We start from the raw sequence: 22,007 nt of genomic DNA, 5'->3' as shown, positions 1-22,007 counted from the left end.
AAAATGGCCATGACAAACTAAATTATGACCAGCTTGGCTAACTTTATGTGTAATCCAGTGTTATTAAAGTATTATTTAAATGCTATTATAGTTAGATGATTGAGCTCAGGAAATATATATATAATTATATAATTTTTTAATTTTTTAACCAAATCAATTACCAAATTTTGATTAAATTAATGTTAGTTAACAGTAACAAGGTTACATTAACAAAAAATATATAATATGAACTTTTAATTGATTTGTGAAGCAGCAGGGATATATATCTGTTTTTGTACGGTGTGTCTCTGTCTGTACTGTGGTTTCGGTGGTGAAGCTCTAAGTATTTTGTCATTGTTTTTGGGAACTGACTGTTAGACTCATTTCTCACTGTGATGTGACACCAGAACTCTGACCCGCTTCTGCTGCGGCCAAAACACACATCCTGCTCCAACCACTCACAAATACACAAAGACCAGCACACGCTGCATCAAACAAGCACGATCCTGCTAACGTGTCAGTAACAGGATTGTGAAAGGAAGGTACTGTAGGCATCTACCAATGCTACCCATGTATTTTTTGACAAAATTAAACATTTTGTTTACATTTTTACATCACTTTTGATGTATCACTTTTTATATAATATGTCCTCTACATATTACTTCATATTATTATTTTGTGTATATACCATTCAAAAGTTAGGGGTTGGTAAGATTTGTTTTTGAAAGAAGCCTCTTCTGCTCACCAAGGCTGCATTTATTTGATTAAAAATACAGTAAAAACTGCAGAAATTGTGAAATGGTATTACAATTCAAAAGAGCTGTTTTCTATGTGAATATATTGTAAAATGTAATTTATTCCTGTGATCAAAGCTGAATTTTCAGCATCATTGCTCCAGTCTTCAGTGTCACGTGATCCTTCAGAAATCATTCTAAGATGCTGATTTGCTGCTCAAAAAACATTTCTGATTATTATCAATGTTGAAAACAGTTGTGCTGCTCAATATTTTTGTGGGAACTGGGGTACATAATTTTTTTTCAGGATTGTTTGATGAATTAGAAGCTCAAAGCATTTCTTTGAAATAGAAATCTTTGGCAATATTTCAAATATCTTTACTGTCACTTTTGATCAATTTAATGCATCCTTCCTGAATAAAATTATGAATTTCTAAAAGAAAAAACGTACTTTTTAATGATAGTGTAATTGTTTTAACGGATGAAGTCAAAAGTACAAAAATGTTTATTTATATATCAAGATGATTATAAAATAGTAATAAAAATATAATTATAATATTATAATAATGTAATTGAAATATTAAAATGATTTGTCTTAATAATAATATTCGAATATAATTATTGTTGTTATTGATTTTTTTGTTTGTTGTACGTAGTACCCCCGTTAACCCCGTGTGGAGCTTCAGTCTGGAGTTTTGCGTGTGTTGAGGAGGATGAATCATCCGGTTTGTCCTCGCATAAACCGGTGCTCTTCACCCGTCTGACGCTGGAGCAGACGCTTTCATTCTGACGGGGTTATGTAACGCAGATACACAGATGCGGGCGTCTCTGACCCCACTGAAAGGACGCGTCTGCTGCAACTCATTTAGCAATCTGCCTCAAACACACATGCTGCTTATCAGAGAACGGAGACGAGCTGCCTGTGTGTGTGTGTGTGTGTGTGTGTACCTGTTTTTCTATTCGGGTGGGGACTTAAACCTGAATACACACAGACTCATGGGGACTCGTGTCACGGTGGGGACCTAAATTGAGGTCTCCACGGGTAAACAAGCTAATAAATCACACAGAATTAAGTTTTTTGAAAATCTGAAAATGCAGAAAGTTTCCTCTAAGGGGTAGGTTTAGGTGTAGGGCAATAGAATATACGGTCTGTACAGTAGAAAAAGCATTACACATATGGAGAGTCCCAACAAGGATAGCAAACCAGACATGAGTGAGTGTGTGTGTGTGTGTGTGTGTGTGTGTGTGTGTGTGTGTGTGTGAGAAAGTCCATTCATAGTTAATATGTTTTTGTTTTATACTTAACACTGCTTTTTAAATGTCTGGTTGCCACGGATACACTCATATGAGATGCTATTTGAAGTAAAAACAAAATCTTCCAGACTTGCCTCCAATGTTTCTATCTCTCCAGCATTTTTGTTGCAGAAGTTTAATAATCATATCGCATCATATCTGCTGAATGAGACCCAATATGTGTTCCTTAATAATTTCAAGCTGCTGATTCCAAAAATAGTGGCTGTTTTGCTCTAGTGTGTCACACTTTCTTACAAAAATATGATGCAATTCATAGCATTTTTGCTTTCGATGACATTTGTCTTGTATCGTCCCTTAATCGGCAGAAAAACTGCCACAAACACATGAGTCCTGTCAATTTCACATGCATGACATTATTTTATTATTTTATGCTGAATCCTGATTCCACATTTTCTGCTTGTTTGAAGACTGCTTTTGTTATTTTGATAAGTGCATTAAAGCTGATTTTATATATTTTTTTGTTTTTTGTTTTTTTGTTTATTTATTTATTATTATTATTATTGCAAATCAGTAGAATTTTTTAAAATGTGTCATAATCTAACATTATGTATGAACCAGTGTTTTTATTATTATTATTATTATTATTTATATGCAGTTATAGATTTATTATAGAGAGTTGTTTCTAAAATTGCCAATTTGTGATTTTTGGTATGCATTTGTATAGTTTGTGATGTGTCTTCATGCTAGAAATTTTTTTGTTTTGTCTTTTGTATTTATTTATTTTTATTAACATTTTAACCTTTTACAGCACAAACAAAGGCCAGTACTTACAACTTACAAAAATAGATAGATAGATAGATAGATAGTATGTCTCTGTGTGTGTGTTGATGTGTGTATCATGACAGTCTCCCTCGCTCTGTGCGTCTGCAGAGGGACTTCACGCGGCGTGAGGAGCTGCAGCAGACGGATGTGGAGTGCTGGCTGGGCTTCATCACGTTTCTGTGTGAAGTGTTCGGCACCATGAGGAGCAGCGCTGGTGAGCCGTTCAGAGTGCTGGTCTGCCCCATATACTCCTGCCTGAGAGAGGTACACAAACTACACAACACATCAGCTACACACTGCACACCCGACTCACTCTCGCTCTGATACAGACATGAATAAAAATGACATGTTAACTCGGAGAGAAAGAGGAATGAACAACAGCCAGACAAACTTCCTACACATTTAGTTCTTCTGCTGTTTTGAAATATATTTCCTGTATATCAGCTCACCATAGACGGCCAGAGCTGAACACTGGATAGGCATTGTTTTTGTATAAATGTGAATGGTTTTGTATTTAAATTAGTGCTGTCAATCGATTTTAAAAAAATTCACACATTTTTTTCTGAAATTAATCGCGATTAGAATATCAAACAAAATAAGGCAGGCTATTCCTATTGTAATATTTCACAGTAAAATAAATAAAACATTTTAGGAGATATAAGGATTATTTAAAAAAATATATATTAATAATATTATTATCATTAGTTATTTGTTCAAGAATGAAATGTATTAAGATGACTATAAAATAATAATAATAATTCATGAATATTTTTACAAATATTACAACAGGAATATATCTTATTTTTTTAAATATTTTATATAATAATAATTCTTGAATCTTTTTTAATTTACCGTGAATAGGAATATGTCTTTAGTCATTTTATATAATAATAATAATTTTCAATGAATCCTGTCAGCTCTACTGGCAAGGTTGTTTTGAGTTGTGAACACTGATGTAATTTATTATTATTTTTTTAAATATCATCAAACTCTTTCATTTCAAAAGATCAGGAAAAATTCGTTTTTTCATAATCCGATGCCTTTAAGACTTAAAGATGTTTTTTTGTCTGGTGAAATGCCCCGATGGCTGTTGAATAGGGCTTCCCTGTCTGCGATGAATCCTGTCAGTTGTTCAGGTGATGACAGACGCGATCCGTCAAAAGCCAAAGTTTGATTCTTCATCAAAGAGCTGTGATCTGGGTGAGAGTTCAGCGTGTGTTTGTGCAGTATGAATGCCGCTATTCAAGAGCGCAGCCGGATTAACATGGCATTCGTCTCTCGTATCGGCACGTCCCGACACGATGGTCAGAGAGAACTAACAGGCACTTTGTGTCGGTGTGTGACAGCGATTACGGTGTGTTTACAGGCCCGTCTCAGCCAGGTGTGAAGTGTGTGTTGTGTGCGCAGCGGACCGGCAGAGCAGGTTGCTTAATTACAGGTGATCCAGCTGTAGTTTGGAGCTGACAGGTGTATTTGGAGCACCGAGGGTGTGGGAGAAAATAAAAGACAGGATGAATGGAGGGAGGGAGAAAAGAGACCGTCTGTTGTTCATTTGAAAGCTGCTGGAGCTGTAGGGTTGGACGCGTCTCTGATCTTCTCGAACCCTTTTGTTGGATTCTTTTGTGCAGTTTCGTCACTTTTATATACAGTTGCATACAGTTAGGACTCATATACGTGACATATTTTAAAACTTAGTCTCTAAAAGGACTTTGTATGCACTGTTTTCTCAATTGAGGACTTACACTAAAAAAGTTTGAAACAGATTTCATGCAGAAATTGAGAATAAATTTCACAAGCAATTGCAAAGAAACGGCAAGTAATGTATTGAATTAAAAATGCAATTTTAAGTAGAAAACTGAAATAGTGTTTTCTTGTAAAATCTACTCAGATTGTCTTTTTTACAACTTTGAAAAATTTTATTTTTGCAGAGAACAATTGCATTCTACACAATTCACTAATTGTTTTGAAATTCTTCTGAATTTGATCTACTTTTAATTTGTATCTAGGAAAAATGTAGAATTGCCTCTTAAACGGTGAACTTTTGTGAAAAATTTGCTCAAAGAAGTTTAAAATTATTTTAACAAGAATTTTGTCTTTAAAACAATCCCATATAATATATATTAATATATTATATTTTAATAAATTATAATAATGTTATATTTTGATAGTTACATATTATTAAAATATATTATTTTATTTATTAACATCAAGCGAACGCATCAAAACACATTTTCACAAATAGCCGTCAGCTTTGCCTAGCCGATGTGTTACATTTGACGGTTGCAGTCAGCGTAAAATGAAAGAAAAACACTGTAGTTAAAATATTTAATATTCACATGCAAATTTAGTACTGATGAAGTTTTGTGCGTTTCTTAGAATGAATTCAAGCAGGATAAATGTTAAGCCTATGAGCCTGTGCTTATATTTACTCTAAGCTATACAGTATTACACCATATTTTAGATTTGAAACATTTAACATGTGTGCAGTATTATTCATATAATATGAATCATGTGTTATATTATCCTAAAGAAATGGTGGTTTACTTTGCGTCGTAGCATTAAAAGTGGTAGCCTATTTCAGTAGGCTAGGCTATAGGCTAAACATGGATTTACTTGCAAAATGTCAATATTCTCACATTACTTAATATTTGTCACAAGTACGTTTTTAGTTTATATTTTAAAATTCCTTTAATAAAACAGCATGCATTTTTGTCACGCACATACTTTGTTTGGCTATTCGTTACCTGTCCTTTATTTTGACAGAGAACATTGTTGCGTGTTTTATGAATTATTTCCTTTATTTTAGCAAAATGTGAGGCACTGTATAATTTCGCTCCCATTATTTAGGCCTAACTAAAACAAAACCTGGCCACAATTTTGCTAAATCATTGAAACTGAAAAGAAGGAACGGATTAATATAACGTCCTCTAAACTCAAGCTCACAGTGCACACAATGTAAAAAAGAGCTTCATTAACTGACAACTTCAGTGATTTTAAAGGGAGCCTTCTTTACTCGCTTTCATATAATTTGAGTAAAATGCAGAAGTGTCCTATTCGTTAAAATTTCAGACGCGCAAGAGATGTGCTATGCAAAATGTGAAACTGCAATCATATTCGCAGTCTATAGCATTTTAAAATTATTTGTACAATAATATTTAACTTAACCTGCTTTGTATCTTTATTATTTAATGCAAAAGCGATTTATTAAAACAGGTTTATGAGAGTTATACATCTGTTTAATCTTGATCAAGAACAACTAATGATCAACGAATTGGAGCGGCATCGGCCGTTAGATCATTTTAAAACATCAAATAGCCTTCAGTTTACAGCAAATAACTGCATCTGTCTCGGATGTAGACTTATGAAGATTTATTTTAATGTGGATCCCATACTGTAACCTGAAATAAATGTGCTCTATAGTATACTATTCATATTCAAGTGTTTGTGCAGAAAATGATTAATACGCATGCATGACAGGGAGGCGCCCGAGCCGTCACTTGAATTTTTTCCTGATAATGAAATAACTGATAATTGGGGTGCCTCACATACATGAGAAATATATCTACAGAAAGCTTGAAATGTCTACTTTTAAAGGAACCAATTCGAAACGAAAGCAAATACTCCCTGATTAAGTAATCTGTGAAGGTTACATTTATCTCTACAGGCGCATCCAATCTACAGTGGAGATGAGAGCCAGCACCGTGAATTTCATTTTGCAGCCAACAAGAAAACAGTTTATTAATAAATAATTAAAATGTCTCCTTTTTTCATAATTATTAGGCTATACTTCTGCCTGTGCTTTGTGGCAAACTTAATGCGTGTGCTTGAGCGAATATGTTAAGGCTCATTATGGATTAGACTTAATTTAATATAAACGTGCGATTAGTTGAATAATGACATAGTTGGTCATTTATGGCTGCATGCCTGCATCCGAATACACACTACTAGAAATACTAGAAAAATATAACAAACCGAATTCTATCTATCTATCTATCTATCTATCTATCTATCTATCTATCTATCTATCTATCTATCTATCTAGATATATTTTTTTGTTTTGTTTTGTTTGTTTGTTTGTTTATTTCATAATGAACTGGACTGCCAGTGAGTACACTGCCTACAGCAAAACTATAGCACCGATGGTAAGCACCGTTTATTTTTCAGCCTCACATAAAATTATTAATAGAACAAAATTCTTAAGTTGTACTGTTGTCTAATTCCTTTTTTTAAAAAAAAATTTTTATTTTATGGATTTTCCTAATCTCACGCATGGCGAAATACGAAACCGTATTATTATTATTATTAAAAATATGATTTAATTATTATTTAAACACATTTTAAATACAAAGGAATGAATCATAGAAAGTGATCAATTTCTTAATTCATGTCCATAATTTTCGGCATGTCATGGGCTCTGTATACTGGAATAAATGTGTTAAAAAAAGGCCAGATAACGAATAAGTATGTATGGCCTGCTGAAATACATCAGATAATTATAAATGTAAGTTTCAAGCCGTTCATTGTGACATTAATGTGAGTGCCAAAATATGTGTTGGCCTAGCTAGCCTATAACACTCAACAATAAGCCACCTTTTTAATCGTTTTATTTTTTATGCCATAGGCTAATGCACACCTCCTTAAACATAATCTAAACATTCTGAGTTAATATCCTACTTTTTGTAGTATTTCTAGGCGTTTTTCATGTCGCAGTTTGAGCCCATCAATCTTGATTTCTCACAGATTTTGTTCAAGTTTATTTATTTATTTTTTGGTGTGAGTCAGAGTAAATTGCGACTCCAATAGTCTCATGAACGTGCAGCCAACAGCCAAGGGCAGGATTTTTCGTTCAAAAACTTTCATTAGCATGTAGATTGAAATGAAAGCTCATTAATAATAATATTACAACATAAGGAAATTGTGTAAATTGAATGGTTTTCATAATTACTGTTTAATAACCATAAAATGCAAAGAGCCTTTTTTAAATTTTTGATGCGTAGGCTGTAGTCTACAACGATCCCATGTTTTGAAATTAACCCTCACTGTAAATTTGAGCATGTTATTTGAGGATAATGTTATATTATTATGTTATTGTTATTTTATTTGGTTATTTGAACATCGTTACAAAACAAAATAATTTTGTTTTATTTTTCGTATTTCGTAATTAGTCCGTTTGCAATTTGTCCCTTTGCACCACCTGGCGGTAGTTTCGTGAACGACTTTAACACGAGACTGACGTGCAGTTAACGCCATGGCGTATAAAATATACGCTTAGCCCTTTGTTGTGATAAAAGTTGACTAGTTAAAGGGCTAAGCCCTTTGCTTGCTTAGCCCTTTGTTGTGAGAAACAGTAAAGTGTGTTCAGCTGAATTCAATTTCCGTTTTGTCAAACGAGTATAAAAAAGGTTAGTATATCACGGCAGCCCTCGTGTGAAGACCGAAGAGTGTAAAGACCATCGACTCTACCGTGCGACTCCACCGTGCGACTCTACCGTGCAGGGACATTGGCAAGGGACATAAGTATCGCTTTTGATTGATCCTCTTTTCTACACCTGGCTTCACTTCTGTTTCAGATTTTATGACCAACTCTTACTATGTGTTTCTATATCCCTACTATTACTACCACTCGCAAACCATGCATCACACACTACAAGTAGCACAATCCTAACAACCTGCGCACTTTGCCTATGTCTGCTAATACTAGGGATGCATCAATCCGATATTCAGGATCGGTATCGGCTCCGATACTGGCATTTTCTGCAGATCGGGTATCGGTCAGATGAGACTAGGGATGCGCGGTATACCGGTACTGGAAAATTACCGGTATATATTATGTTTCAAACGGTACGATATCATAATTTTGCTCAATTCGGTATTTCATACGCTGCTGTTGCGAAGTGCACCTGTAGGTGGCAGTGCTTCCCAAATTGCTCCGCAACCGGTAAACGTGACAACAGAACAACGCGATCAAACAGATGAAACTCCATAAACGCACCAAAATTAATAAATAAAGAGAACAGTAGAAGTGAAACATGGCATTACTTTGCATTCAAAACAGATGACAAAGGTGAACGAACTGACCTTACTGCACCTGCGTTGCTATAAATCATGTGTTGCCACAGGAGGAGGCAACATATCAAATTTTTTAAGCATTTGTCGCTTGCTCATCCTGATCTTTTCAGAGAATTAAGAGATCGACAGGTGAGTGCATCATTCATAAATTCAGATTTCATTTGAACTTTTATTTACAACTGATCAATGCACATACAGATGTGATACAGTAAGTGCAAATGACACGCTAGAACCAGTGAAGTTTTGGTCTTGTAATATATGCACTTGCACTTGCATTTCATACAATCGAATATTACTTGAATTTGAATTAAGCAAGAGTTTTGCTATATTAATTTTAGTATCAATAATATGAAAGTAATGTTTCTGCCGCGCTGCCGACCGCTAATATGAAGCAGCCGAGAGAGCGAGTGAGATTTATACTTAATGCTTTTTCTTTGGCTATCTGAGGCTGAAATCTGAAAACAATCTGAGAGGGAGAGAAATAATAACGTGATTTTGAATATTACTTTGACTGTTAGAATAACACTTTACAATAAAGCAACATTTGTTGCATTAATTGCGTTACTTCAGTTGTTTTGTTTTTTTCCTTCAAACTCAGTCAAAATGTAACCTATATTCCCGGTAGGTTTGTTACATTTTGAGATTTTGTTTGCGCTATGCGTTTGAACTGAATAAGAAGATTTGAATATATTTTCATTTTATTACTTCAGTTATATATTTTTTTCTCCAACATCAAAATGTAGCCTATGTTCCCTGTAGGTTTTTTGTTAGGGTTTGATACAAAGGTATTAAGATATGAATCTGTTTTTATTATTATTATTTTAATAAAACTGTTTTCAATTCACTTATCTTTTGAGGCTGGATATTTGTCACCTATGGTATCGATTTAGTATCGATACCGAGGTATTACATTCTGGTATCGTACCGAAGCCAAAATTATGGTATCGAGCCATCCCTAGACGAGACCGATCCAAATCCGATATTGTGCGTATACTATTGTGTTATTGTTAAGCCCCACGAAAGCACAAAAACATTATAAAGCAACATAAAGTCAAAGTCCAAGTGTTCTGAAGCCGTTCCATAGTTTAATGTGAGGTACAGATGAATATTTAAGTCGTTAAACTCAAGTTCACGTAAACTCTTCTCTCTGCTGCGTCATCACGTTCAATATCGCAGGAGATTCATTTGAACATTTTACACAGCCCCTATATTTTTTTCATGTTGTTTTTTCATTAAAATGAAGTTGTCTAATAGATTGTGTTTAACACACAAAAGAGTGACACAGAAGTATAGAAATTCTACATTGATTGATTAAAAAACGAAAAAAAATCTGCGCTGGTATCGGCTCGGATCGGAATTGGCCAATACTCAGAATTTTCTGGATCGGATCTGGAAAAATAGTATCGTTGCATCCCTAGCTAATACACTACTTTCTTTTTCTATTGGTCTCTGGAATTGTCAGTCTGCAGTTAACAAAACAGATTTCATTACATCTATTTCTATTCATTCAAGACTAAGTCTCATGGCCCTGACAGAGACGTGGATCAAACCAGAAGACATCGCTACTCCTTCAGCACTCTCCAATAATTTTTTAATTTTCCCACACTCCCATCTAACTGGAAGAGGTGGTGGTACTTGTCTGCTTATCTCTAATGATTGGAAATTTATTCCTTTACCTTCTCTGGGTATTAACAGCTCCTTTGAATCACATTCAGTCACTATTACCCACCCTTTTAAAATCCATTTTGTAGTTGTTTATCGACACCCAGGACCACAAGGTAACTTCTTGGATGAATTAGATGTGCTGCTCTCAACCTTTCCTGAGGATGGTACTCCCCTAGTTATGCTTGGAGACTTCAACATCCACCTAGATAAACCTCAGGCTGCAGACTTCCACACTCTGCTTGCCTCTTTTGATCTCAAGAGCGTGTTAACTACGGCTACTCACAAATCAGGCAACCAACTGGACCTTATTTACACACGACACTGCTCCACTGATCATGTACTGGTTACTCCACTGCACACATCGGATCACTTCCTACTCACTCTTAACCTCAACATGATTCCTGACACAACACATACCCCTCCACCATTCCTCATCTTTCGATGTATCCTCATGATCTCTTGATGCTAACCCTGCTACTGATACTTTCTGCTCCACTCTTACATCTTGTTTAGACACTGTCTGCCCCTTGTCTTCCAGGCCAGCCTGTACCACCCCTTCTGCCCCTTGGCTATCTGACGTTCTCCGCGAACATCTGACCTTAACGTGTATCAGTCACTCCTCGCTTCCTTCTCTGCTAATGTCTCCACTGCTAAAAGGACATACTATCATAACAAAATTAACAATTCACCTAAATCTCGCATGCTCTTTAAAACATTTTCCTCCCTCCTTTGTCGTCCTCCTCCCCCTCCTTCATCAACTCTTAACAGCTGACGATTTTGCCACATTCTTCATTAATAAAATTAAAACCATCAGTGCACAATTTTCCTCGCCACAATCTGTTAAGCACATCTTACCAGCAAACATACACTCATTCACATCCTTCTCTTCACTCTCTGAGGCAGAAGTCTCCAAACTCATCCTTTCTAATCATCCTACTACTTGTCCGCTTGATCCTATTCCATCTCCTTCAAGCCATTTCTCCTGCAGTTGTACCTGCACTCACTGACATCAGTAACACATCCCTTCACACTGGTGTTTTTCCCTCAGCATTTAGACAGGCTCGTATAACCCCACTACTTAAGAAACCCACCCTTAACCAATCTCTTTTATAGAACTACAGATCGGTTTCCCTTCTTCCTTTCATTGCTAAAACACTTGAACAAGCTGTGTTCAACGAAGTCTCTGCCTTTCTCACACAGAACAACCTTTTCGACAGCAATCAGTCTGGTTTCAGAAGTGGACATTCAACCGAGACTGCCTTGCTCTCAGTTGTTGAAGACCTAAGACTTGCAAGAGCGGATTCCAAATCTTCAATACATATCTCGCTGGATCTGTCCGCTGCTTTTGACACGGTTAACCACCAGATCCACCTGTCAACCCTATTGAGAAAGGGCATCTCAGGAACCGCACTCCAGTGGTTTTAGTCTTACCTCTCAGATAGGTCCTTCAAGGTATCTTGGAGAGGTGAGGTATCTAAGTCGCAACATCTAACTACTGGGGTGCCTCAGGGCTCAGTTCTTGAACCACTTCTCTTCTCTGTCTACATGGTATCAATGGCAATAATTAAGAATTTCCAATCAACATGAAATGTTACAGAACTGCCTGGAAGAGGACCTAATGCACGGTGAGAAGGAGAGTTTGAGTGGCTAAAGACTCTCCAAGGACCACAGCTGGAGAAATGCAGAAAATAGTTGAGTTTCGGGGTCAGAAAACCTTAAAAAAAAATGGTCAAACAGCACCTACATCACCACATGTTGTTTGGGAGGGTTTCAAGAAAAATTCTCCTCGCTCATCCAAAAACAAACTCCAGCATATTCAGTTATCAGACACGACTGGAACTTCAAATGGGACTGGCTTCTATGGTGAGATGAAACTAAAAAAATGAGCTTTTTAGCAGCATACGCTCAAGATGGGTTTGGTGAACACCGGGATAAAATGTACCCCGTGTTTACAATGAAATATACTGCTGTATTTTTGATGTCGTGGGCCTATATTTCTGCTGGAGGTCCTGGACATCTTGTTTAGACACATGGCATCATGGAATCTATCAAATACCAACAGATAAAAAATCAATAAGTGACTGACTCTGTTAGAAATCTTATAATGGGCCATGTTTGGATCTTCCAACCGTACAATAATCCAAACACAAACCTCAAAAACAACACAAAAATGGGTCACTGAGCACAAAACCAAGCTTCTGCTGGCCATTCCAGTCCTCTGACCTGAACCCTGTAGAAAATGAGTGAACTGAAGAGAAGAAGCAGCAACATGGAGCTGGGAATCTAAAGGGTCTGGAGTGATTCTGGATGAAGGAATGATCTCTGATCTCTTGTCAGGTGTTCTCTAACCTCATCAGGCATTATAGGAGAACATTTAGAGCTGTTAAACTGGCAAATGGAGGTTTCAAAAAGTATTGAATAAAAGGGTGCCGTTAATTGTGGCCAATGTGTATTAGAGAAAAACATTTATTTCATAATGATATTTCCCCCCATTTTAAATTCTTATTATCCAATGAAAGGTTAGATTCTTGTGAATTTTTAAAATTAAAAGATCAAAAGGATTAACAATGCAGATTAATTTTCACAGCCGCCTTTGATCGTATTTACCAAGGGTGCCGATATTTTTGGCCATGACTGTATGTGTGTGTGTGTGTGTGTGTGTGTGTGTGTGTATGTATATATTAGGGCTGTCAGTCGATTAAAATAGTTAACTCATGATTAATCACAACTTAATCGCACATTTTTATTTGTTCTAAATGTACCTTAAATTAATACTTTTTAAGTTTTTAATACTCTAATCAACATGGGCATGGACAAATATGGATGCTTTATTCAAATGTATGTTTATTAATATTGAAACCATAGTCAACATAGAGTGTGAAGACTAGACATGTTTCAAAGGTCATAGATGTTTTTCAAAAAACTTGTTCATGTCTATTAGACACATGAAAAAAGAAATAGCAGGTTCCCATTACTTCTCTTTCTTTGCACTGAGCAATTTATTTACACAAACCTGTATTTTTGCACGACAGGGCAGCTCACTTCTTCTGAACATGCAAATGGTACATTTATTATTACATTTGTTTGCCTCTCTGTGCCCACATACTCTGTTTTGATGCAGCTGAATTCTCAATAAAACTGTTTTCATTGATATATTTTACTGTTTCTGTTGTCAAACAATGGAATGAATATGAAATAATGATTGAAACGTGACCCATTAAGACATCAGCTCTCCCTTCCAAGATGTTAATCTGCACAAAAATCCTGATAATTGAGCCGTCGTCTGATGAAATCAAATACACATAAGATAAAGACAATAGCTGTGCTGTGATTTCAGCTATACTTGCATGTAAAATTAGAGAAGCAACATAATATTTGTTTCACTGAAAGCGCTGCTCCTCTCCGCCGCTCGCTGAACAGAGCAGACGCACAGAGAGAGAGAGAGAGGTCTGTGCGTGCGCTGGGAATGCAAGACCCTGGCGCGGCAGTACCGGCGAGTCTCAGAAACTAAATAAGGTTTGGGCAAACCCTAAAGATTTGTCTCTAGGCGCTTTTTGGAAGGGAAAAAAAAGTCGCTAAGTTGGCAACACTGTGCATCTCCATTTCTCCAACAACGGACTAGGCCACGAGTCAAACAGAAAATGCACGCTGCGTTAATCGCGCATTAATAAAATTAGTGCCGTTAAAATGAATTTGCGTTACCTTTGACAGCCCTTATATATATATATATATATATATATGTATGTGTATATAATGTGTGTGTGTGTGTGTGTGTGTGTGTATGTGTATATATATCCATATTATATTTTATACCTGATTTTATATTCTTTATTATATTTTATAAAACATACATTTTTGTGTCCTGAAATCATCAATCAAAGATTATAAAAAAAGAACTCAAGATGTAAATGCAAAAGGAAAGGTGAAATTTTTGGTTTGTGTTTTTGATTTAGACATTTGCACATTACTTGCACTTCCTGCAGCAATAATGTTTTTTTTCCCTGTGACATGAGTCAGCATTGCAGACAACTCATTTTTAAAAATAAACTATTTTTCAGAGTCAAAGAAAGCAGCATTAAATTTATGCATTTCGCAGACATTTTTATACAAAGTGACTTACAAGAGAGGAACAAGAGCAATTAGTCAAAGAGCCAACAATATTTGTAATATGCGTTCAAATGCCAGGTTTATTACACAACTAGATTAGGAAGCAAGCTAGAGAAGAGGAGAAATACAGAAAATGAAAGGTTTTATTTGCATTATTAAAGGATTTAATTTTAGACATGCATATAATCATTAAATACATCTCTTTTTTTAAGTGGTAGTGGAGAGTTTGACCATGTAGGATCATGTTAATTTTGTCTGTAGGGAGCTGATCACAGTCTGTCTGATGGAGGATGTTGATTGTGATGTAGACGTGTGTTGTGTGTGGGGTTAGTTTGAGGTGGTTTCTGTAACGCGAGCTCTGCTCCTGTTCTCCGGGGACGTCATTATGGACTGTATAACTCTAGACCTAAAGCAGCTGGTTCTCTGGAGACCAGAGCAGCGAGACCCCATCAGTAAATTACCCCAGACCACCAGGACTAGATCCCTCCAGACACCAATATACACTTTCACTCCTTCAAACGCCGCGGGCCATGGATTCACGTCTGCTGTAGCTTGTCATATATTCAGACAGTTTCTCTGGAAATTATATTTTGGATATTTTTTTGGCTGATTTTCTTTTATAATATGCTGGAATGTAAGGGTCCTTCAGTCTTTGCAGGTGAAATTTTATTATAAAGAGAAAAGTTTAAAAACAGATTTCTTTAGTTGAGTAGAACCTAAAGATATCTGGGATTTTTAAGGCTAGAAATGTCATGAATATAATGAAATCTTACGGTCAAGAAAATCTCTATTGTGAAATTTGTAACATATATACTGTTTAAAAGTTTGTTGTTCGGTAAGATTTTTTAAAATGTTTTTTTAAAAAGAAGTCTCTTCTGCTCATCAAGGCTGTATTTATTTGATCAAAAATACAGTAAAAACAGTAATATTATGAAATATTTTTTAGTTTAAAATAGTTGTTTTCTATGTGAATATATAGTAAAATGTCATTTATTTTTGTGATCAAAGCTGAATTTTCAGTATCATTACTCCTGTCTTCAGTGTCACATGATCCTTGAGAAATCATTCTGATATGCTGATTTGCTGCTTAAGAAACATTTCTAGTTATTATCAATGTTGAAAATAGTTTTTGCCGCTCATATTTTTGTGAAAACATTGATAAAAGTTCAAAACGAAAGCATTTAATTTGTGTTCACTGTAATTTTTGAATAATTGAATGCATCCTTGCACTTTTTTACTATTTTATTTTATTTATTTTGTTTTACTTTATTTTACTTTATTTATTTTACTTATTTTATTTTTTTACTTTATTTTATTTGTTTGTTTTTTTAGTTTTTATTTTATTTATTTTATTTTATTTTATTTTCACTTCATTTAATTTTATTTTAAACATCCAGTATTCAGAAACGATTGGAAGTCATAGAATTTTGGGAACCCTGTAAGACTCTTTAACATTAATTGCAGGCTGTACTGTCATTTTGACACTGATTTTCTCAACAAATACAGTATTTTTTTGCATTTGTATAGACTAGATACAGAACTGCAGAGCTTTGTCGTAACAAACAGGCCAGATCTGCCGTCTGTTTAACATCCCACTAATTGACATTTGCTCATGTTAGCAAAGATCATTCTGCCATTTTTTCATGTTTCTCTGAAGAGTCACTACTTGCATATTATCTTTGATTTCATAGAGAACCAAGACCAAAAGTAAAGGCATCATAATGTCTTTTGAAACCAAAGAGTAATATAGTATGTAGACATACTGTAATAGGTTGGAAGATTAGCCAGTCATAATAGAGGTCAATTACATACAAAGTCTTAAAGGAACAGTAACCACCTGTTTGTAAGAACTCTGCGTAACATTATAGGTAAACATTGGGCAAACAAGTGTAGGTTGTGGCTCTTAAAGTAGCTGATCTTTATAAATGTCTGCTGTTGTGGTCACCATGAGTGAAGTGAAGTATATTTTGAGAGCGAGTCTGTCTGAATGAGATTCCTGGTTCTTGTGGCTTTGTGCGGGAGCTGTCAGCTGTTTTCTGAGACAGAGTCCAGAGCCGCTCGCGTCAGCTTTGATCAGCCCCTGCAGGCCCCCTGCCTCACAAAAGGCTGCCTGTGTCACTGCACGAGCGATTTTCCCGCCCGCCGCTCTGCTAGTCATCTCAGTAGATCTCTTCAGACGCTTATACCCACACACACAGGCACACTGATCCACAGACAGCCCACCTTCAAGGGCAAGAGCTCCAAAAAGGAGCAAAAACACCATGAACATATCATTAAAGTTGTCCATGTATCATTTGAAGTCATGTGATAGCTGTACAAGTTTGAAAACACGAGTTTAATTCTTAACTTAGTCACGTTTAGTTTGAGGAATAGTAATGGGGAATTTTGACTTAAAAAACACCACTAATAGTTAGGGCTGGGCGATATGGCCAAAAATATTATTGCAATATGTTTTTCCATATGATTTGATATTAATATATATACACAACATTCATTTTATACCACTAACAGGGAAGGAAATGCATTCCACATTTTTGTTAGATCTTGTGTAATCATAGTTTGTTTGTTTAAAGGAAACTTCATAGAATATGCTAACTTTTCATTTAGGGCCCCATTAATTCAGATTTTTCAGATAATTGGATGTTTTATTGTTTTATTTTTTCTGGATCTCGAAATAATATACGAGTTAAAAAATGTGTTATGGACTGAATTCATAAAACTTTAACAATCACTTTTTTACAATGTAATCAAATGAAAATACTGTATAACAGTTAATTTACAACTAATCTCTGCATTTTTATTTTATGTCAAATAAGGTGCTGCACACCGGAACTTGTATACAGATTTAAAAGAATAAATCAATAATATTTTGTTTATATGAAATTCCTGTTTAAAATAATAATAATATATTGTTAGCAATAGTAATAATAATAATAATACAGATTTTAATACATAATAATAATTCGGAGTGTCTATTTACACTAACTCCGCCCACCAACGTGTGATTGGGATAGTCAACACTGAAAAAAGACACTTGTTTCACATCATTTTCAGTGGTGTAGATGGTAAGACACATGCTTTTTGACGCGATCGACCTGAGTTCGAACCCGCCTTTTGCCGAACTTTTTTTCTCCCTTTTCAAATCTCATATTGCATCGGAAAGGCATTTATTTTCAATAAAAGTGAAGGAAATGATCAAAAAGTTGAAAATAAAGTATCGGGTAGGGTTAGGGTAGGTGTAGGGAGAGCTTTATTGTCCCAATAAGGTGGCATCATCCATTTAATAATTTGAATTGCAACTATAATTTACGCTCAATACGTTATTATTGCGTACTGTTTTATAATGTACTACAATACTGAGGTGCAGATAATTGCCACTATTTGCAATAAGTAGTACATAAATAGCAGAAAATCTTGCTATTTTAACATAGTGTAAATATAATCTTTAGCTATTTGCACTTAGTGTAAATAGCATATCATTAAAAAATACTGCTATTTTCACTTAGTGTAAAAAGAATCCATTGCTATTTACACTGTGCAAATAGCCGCTGCCATAATAATTAATAATAATATTATTAGCAATATTGTTATTATTAACAACAGCAACAACAAATATAATAATAATAATAAAGGAATATTGTAAAACCAGGATATTTTTAATGTGAAGACCCAGTCAATATCCAGAATCATCTCTAGTTATAATTCATATCTAGTGTGTGTTTTTAGTGCAGTGTTGTCACTCAGTCATTCAGATGAGAAAGCTGTAGAAATACTAATTGCAAAAGAAGAACTGTCGGCTGATTTCTGAATGAATCACTGAGTCATTAATGAGTTATCATGATTTGAACAGAGTTCATGTGTGTTTGGGTCATATTAGCAATTCTGCATTACACAAACACATTAGCCAAGACGAAAAGAACATTCTTACATAACGTCAAATGACATAATCATGTCTGTTACGGGAAGAGACAGCTGAACATATGGGAAACCAGACCACAGGATATAGTCACAATGTTGAATAGATGCTAAATGTGTGCATTTGTTTGGTTATTGAAGTATATAGGTGCTTTTCATCTGATCATCTGGTGCTGATCATCTTTGCACCAAAGTAAACTGTTCTGTTTTCCGTTTAACAAACAGAAATAAGTCTTGTGTCAGGCTCAGCTGCAGAATAATAAAGTGTATTTGTCCTGTTGAGTGAGTTGCACTTCTGTTTTTGTGGTTGGAGCCAGCGCTTTTCTGTCTGTCGCAGCAGTCGTCTGGGGTTTAGACTGGGACGCGGCTGATATTGCTCTCACTGGCGTCTGTCGGCTGGTGGTTTTTGAGGAACAGTGAAAGAGGAAGTGAAAGATGATTGGTGCAGTGATGTGTGGTCTGTATATACGTCTGGATTACCAGCAGTGACCTCCTGAAAGCTGAAGTCTGTTCAACACGCGAGACGAGAGAAGAATGCAGATTAATGATGCATGTACTAGTAGCTCGAACCCTACAGGAAAAAACAAGATTTTATTTCATGCCGTTTCTGAGATGTAAAAATCTATACTAATAATAACTATTATTATTATTATTATTATTAACAACAACAATAATAATAAGGATTAAAATGGGTTATTAATAATAATAATAATAATAATAATACATATCTTAATACTTATTACGTGTTTGTAGTAGTACTTGTGGTAACAACAGCAACAAATACAATGATAATAATAATATTTTTAAGCATTATCATAAAACTAAGATTTCTTTTATAATAATAATAATACATTATCATCTTTGTTGTTGTTATTGTTATTATTATTATTAATAATAATAATAGTGCTAATAGTATAATCTCAAAACTGACTTGCCTGAAAACACTACTACTACTAATAATAATAATAATCATATGTATTAAAATATGTGATGATGATGATGATAATTATAATAACAATGATAATAATAGTAGTAGTAGTAGTACTAATATTAATAATATTATTATTATTATTATTATTAGTGGTAGTAGTACTAACAACAGCAACAAATACAATACTACTACTACTACTAATAATAATAATTAGTAGTAGTAGTAGTAGTAGTAGTAGTAGTAGTAGTAGTATTGTTGTTGTTGTTTAAAAATATCATAAAACCAAGGTTTCTATAATAATAATAATAATAATATCTAGTGATAATAGGTTTTGACGATAATGGTGATATATATTAGTTTCAGTTTTTATTCTGTTCACCTGTAATGTCTTGACTTAAATATAGACTCAATGGATGCAGTGGGTAAAATCATCTCCCAAATGCATGAATGTGAATGTACTGAAGATGTTGAATGTTTTATGAACTGCTTGACTGTGATTGGTCAGTCGCTGAAGTGAGGTGTGTTTTCTGTGTTTTAGCTGCTGGAGTCTCCGGAGGTGAAGGAGGACGCGGTGCTCTGCTGTTCGATGGAGGTGAGTTTAACACATTTGTGATGAACGAGAGACCGAGACCAGCGACCAGCCCAAACCATCGTCTGAATGTGTGTCTGAGTGCTTCAGAGGAAGATGTTTTCACACGAAATGCAAGCGGTTTTATCTGTTTGTTTGTTTGTTTCTTTTCCTTCCGTTTGTTTTGTTTTCTCAGTTGTTTACAGCTGTGAGAGAGCACATGTTGGCACGGCACATGTTCTTGTGTTCAGCTGAGCAGAATGCAGAAGTCTTAAGATGTGTTTTCAGTGGCCAGGCTTACCAGCATTTATTCACATCAAGGCTAGATGAAAATAACATTATCTTTTGAAAAATAAAATTATTTATATTTTTATAAAATAAATATTTATATAAAAACTAAATAAATACATATTTTCCATTTCAAAGAGAAATAATAATAAAAATAAAATATTTAAATATATAAATAAAATGTATATTTTGATGTTTATATTTTTCCATTATTTGTCTTTTAAATGGAATAAATTACCTATTTATTTATTCATTTAGTTAGTTATTGTAAAATAAACAACAACAAAAAAACTAAATTAATATATTTATTTCAGAAGAAAAAAATTGAATAATAAAAGATACATTTATTTCTAACATTTATTAAAAAAGTATATTTTACTTTTCATTATTTATTTTACCCTTTACTTTTATTTATGTATACAAAATGTATACGTGTATGTTTTATGCATTGATATTTAAATTATAAAACAGACTTTTAAAAATATAAACAGTAAATGGCACAGTGCAAAAAATCTCAAAAATAGAAAATTAAATTAATTTTATGAAATTAATTTTTAAAATGAGTGTCTGTCATTGCACCACAAGTAAGTAAATAAATAAATAATTTTTGTAATATACAAATATATACAAATTCTTCAGTGTGTACTTGAGTGTGGCTCCATCTATCCAGTAGATGATGTCCCATCTGCCCACAAACCGGATCATCAGCAGACAGTTTGTCTGGACATCCGACAGCTTCCCTCCAGTCTCTCTCTCTCTGTCTCTCCCTCTCTGTGTCTCTGTCTCTGTCTCTCTCTCTCTCTCTCAGACTAGCATCTGTTTCTCTGTGCCCCCTGTGGAGTTGACCTCTGACCCTTGCTTGAGCCTGAGTGTGTCCATCTCCCTTTGAACATCTTATTTCCTCTCAGAAACCACTCAGTGATTCCTGCCTCTCTTTGTCTGTGTTTCACCACCCCACTTTAAAGTAGTATTACAGGATATTTGGAGTAAATGTTGATGCACCGCATCCGTGACGTGCTGCGGTCACAGACATTCATTTCAGCTCCAGCCTCAGTGTGAATCTCACATGAAGCGTGTCCAGTCACCTCCAAATATATTTTGCATGAAGAAAATGAACCCTATTTTTCATGACATTTAAACCCTAGTCTCATAATTACATCAGACAAGTGATGCATAATGCAATACATAAATACTGACAATTGACAATTGAATTAATACAATGATGATCATTTTGATAATTAAATGTTTATATTTAATTAATTTAATCACATTATTTATATATATACACCTATACATATATATATCACAGAGTTTTAAAAATATCCATTTTATAAAGTTTTCAATTGTTACATTTATTAATCAATTAATTATTATTTTTAATTGTTTATATTAATTTATTTTGTGGTGCAATGAAAAACATCACAATTTCACACTTTTTCATAGTAGTAATCAATTTGAGAATTAGATTTTTATACATTTTTTATTAATTGTTCATTTAAAAAAATGAAATTTAACAAATGTAATTAATTTTCTATTTTTAAGACTTTTGCATTGTGCCATTATTTAGCGTTATAATTATACTTTTAAAAACTCTGTGATAGTCAGTTTCACACTTTTTCTGGGATGATCATTTTGTTAAGAGAACTGAGGAAGTTGGTACTATTTGGGAGGATTT

The 22,007-nt window shown here is 34.5% G+C and overlaps 1 protein-coding gene across 4 annotated transcripts in view; it reads left to right on the top strand.

Annotated features, from left to right (window-relative positions):
* The window catches only part of ctif (CBP80/20-dependent translation initiation factor), an 84,838-nt gene that overhangs the window by 61,227 nt on the left and 1,604 nt on the right, over positions 1-22,007 (top strand). For all 4 annotated transcript variants that reach the window (XM_058758541.1, XM_058758540.1, XM_058758539.1 and 1 more), the window contains 2 exons: positions 2,898-3,053; positions 20,015-20,068. In XM_058758541.1, the coding sequence (XP_058614524.1) occupies positions 2,898-3,053; positions 20,015-20,068 (210 nt within the window). The remainder of the gene's footprint in view (positions 1-2,897; positions 3,054-20,014; positions 20,069-22,007) is intronic.

Source organism: Onychostoma macrolepis, chromosome 21 (genome assembly GCF_012432095.1).
Source record: "Onychostoma macrolepis isolate SWU-2019 chromosome 21, ASM1243209v1, whole genome shotgun sequence".
Taxonomy (NCBI): domain Eukaryota; kingdom Metazoa; phylum Chordata; class Actinopteri; order Cypriniformes; family Cyprinidae; genus Onychostoma; species Onychostoma macrolepis.
The sequence above is the reverse complement of the archived record's forward strand: the minus strand, read 5'-3'. Positions and strand labels throughout refer to the sequence as shown.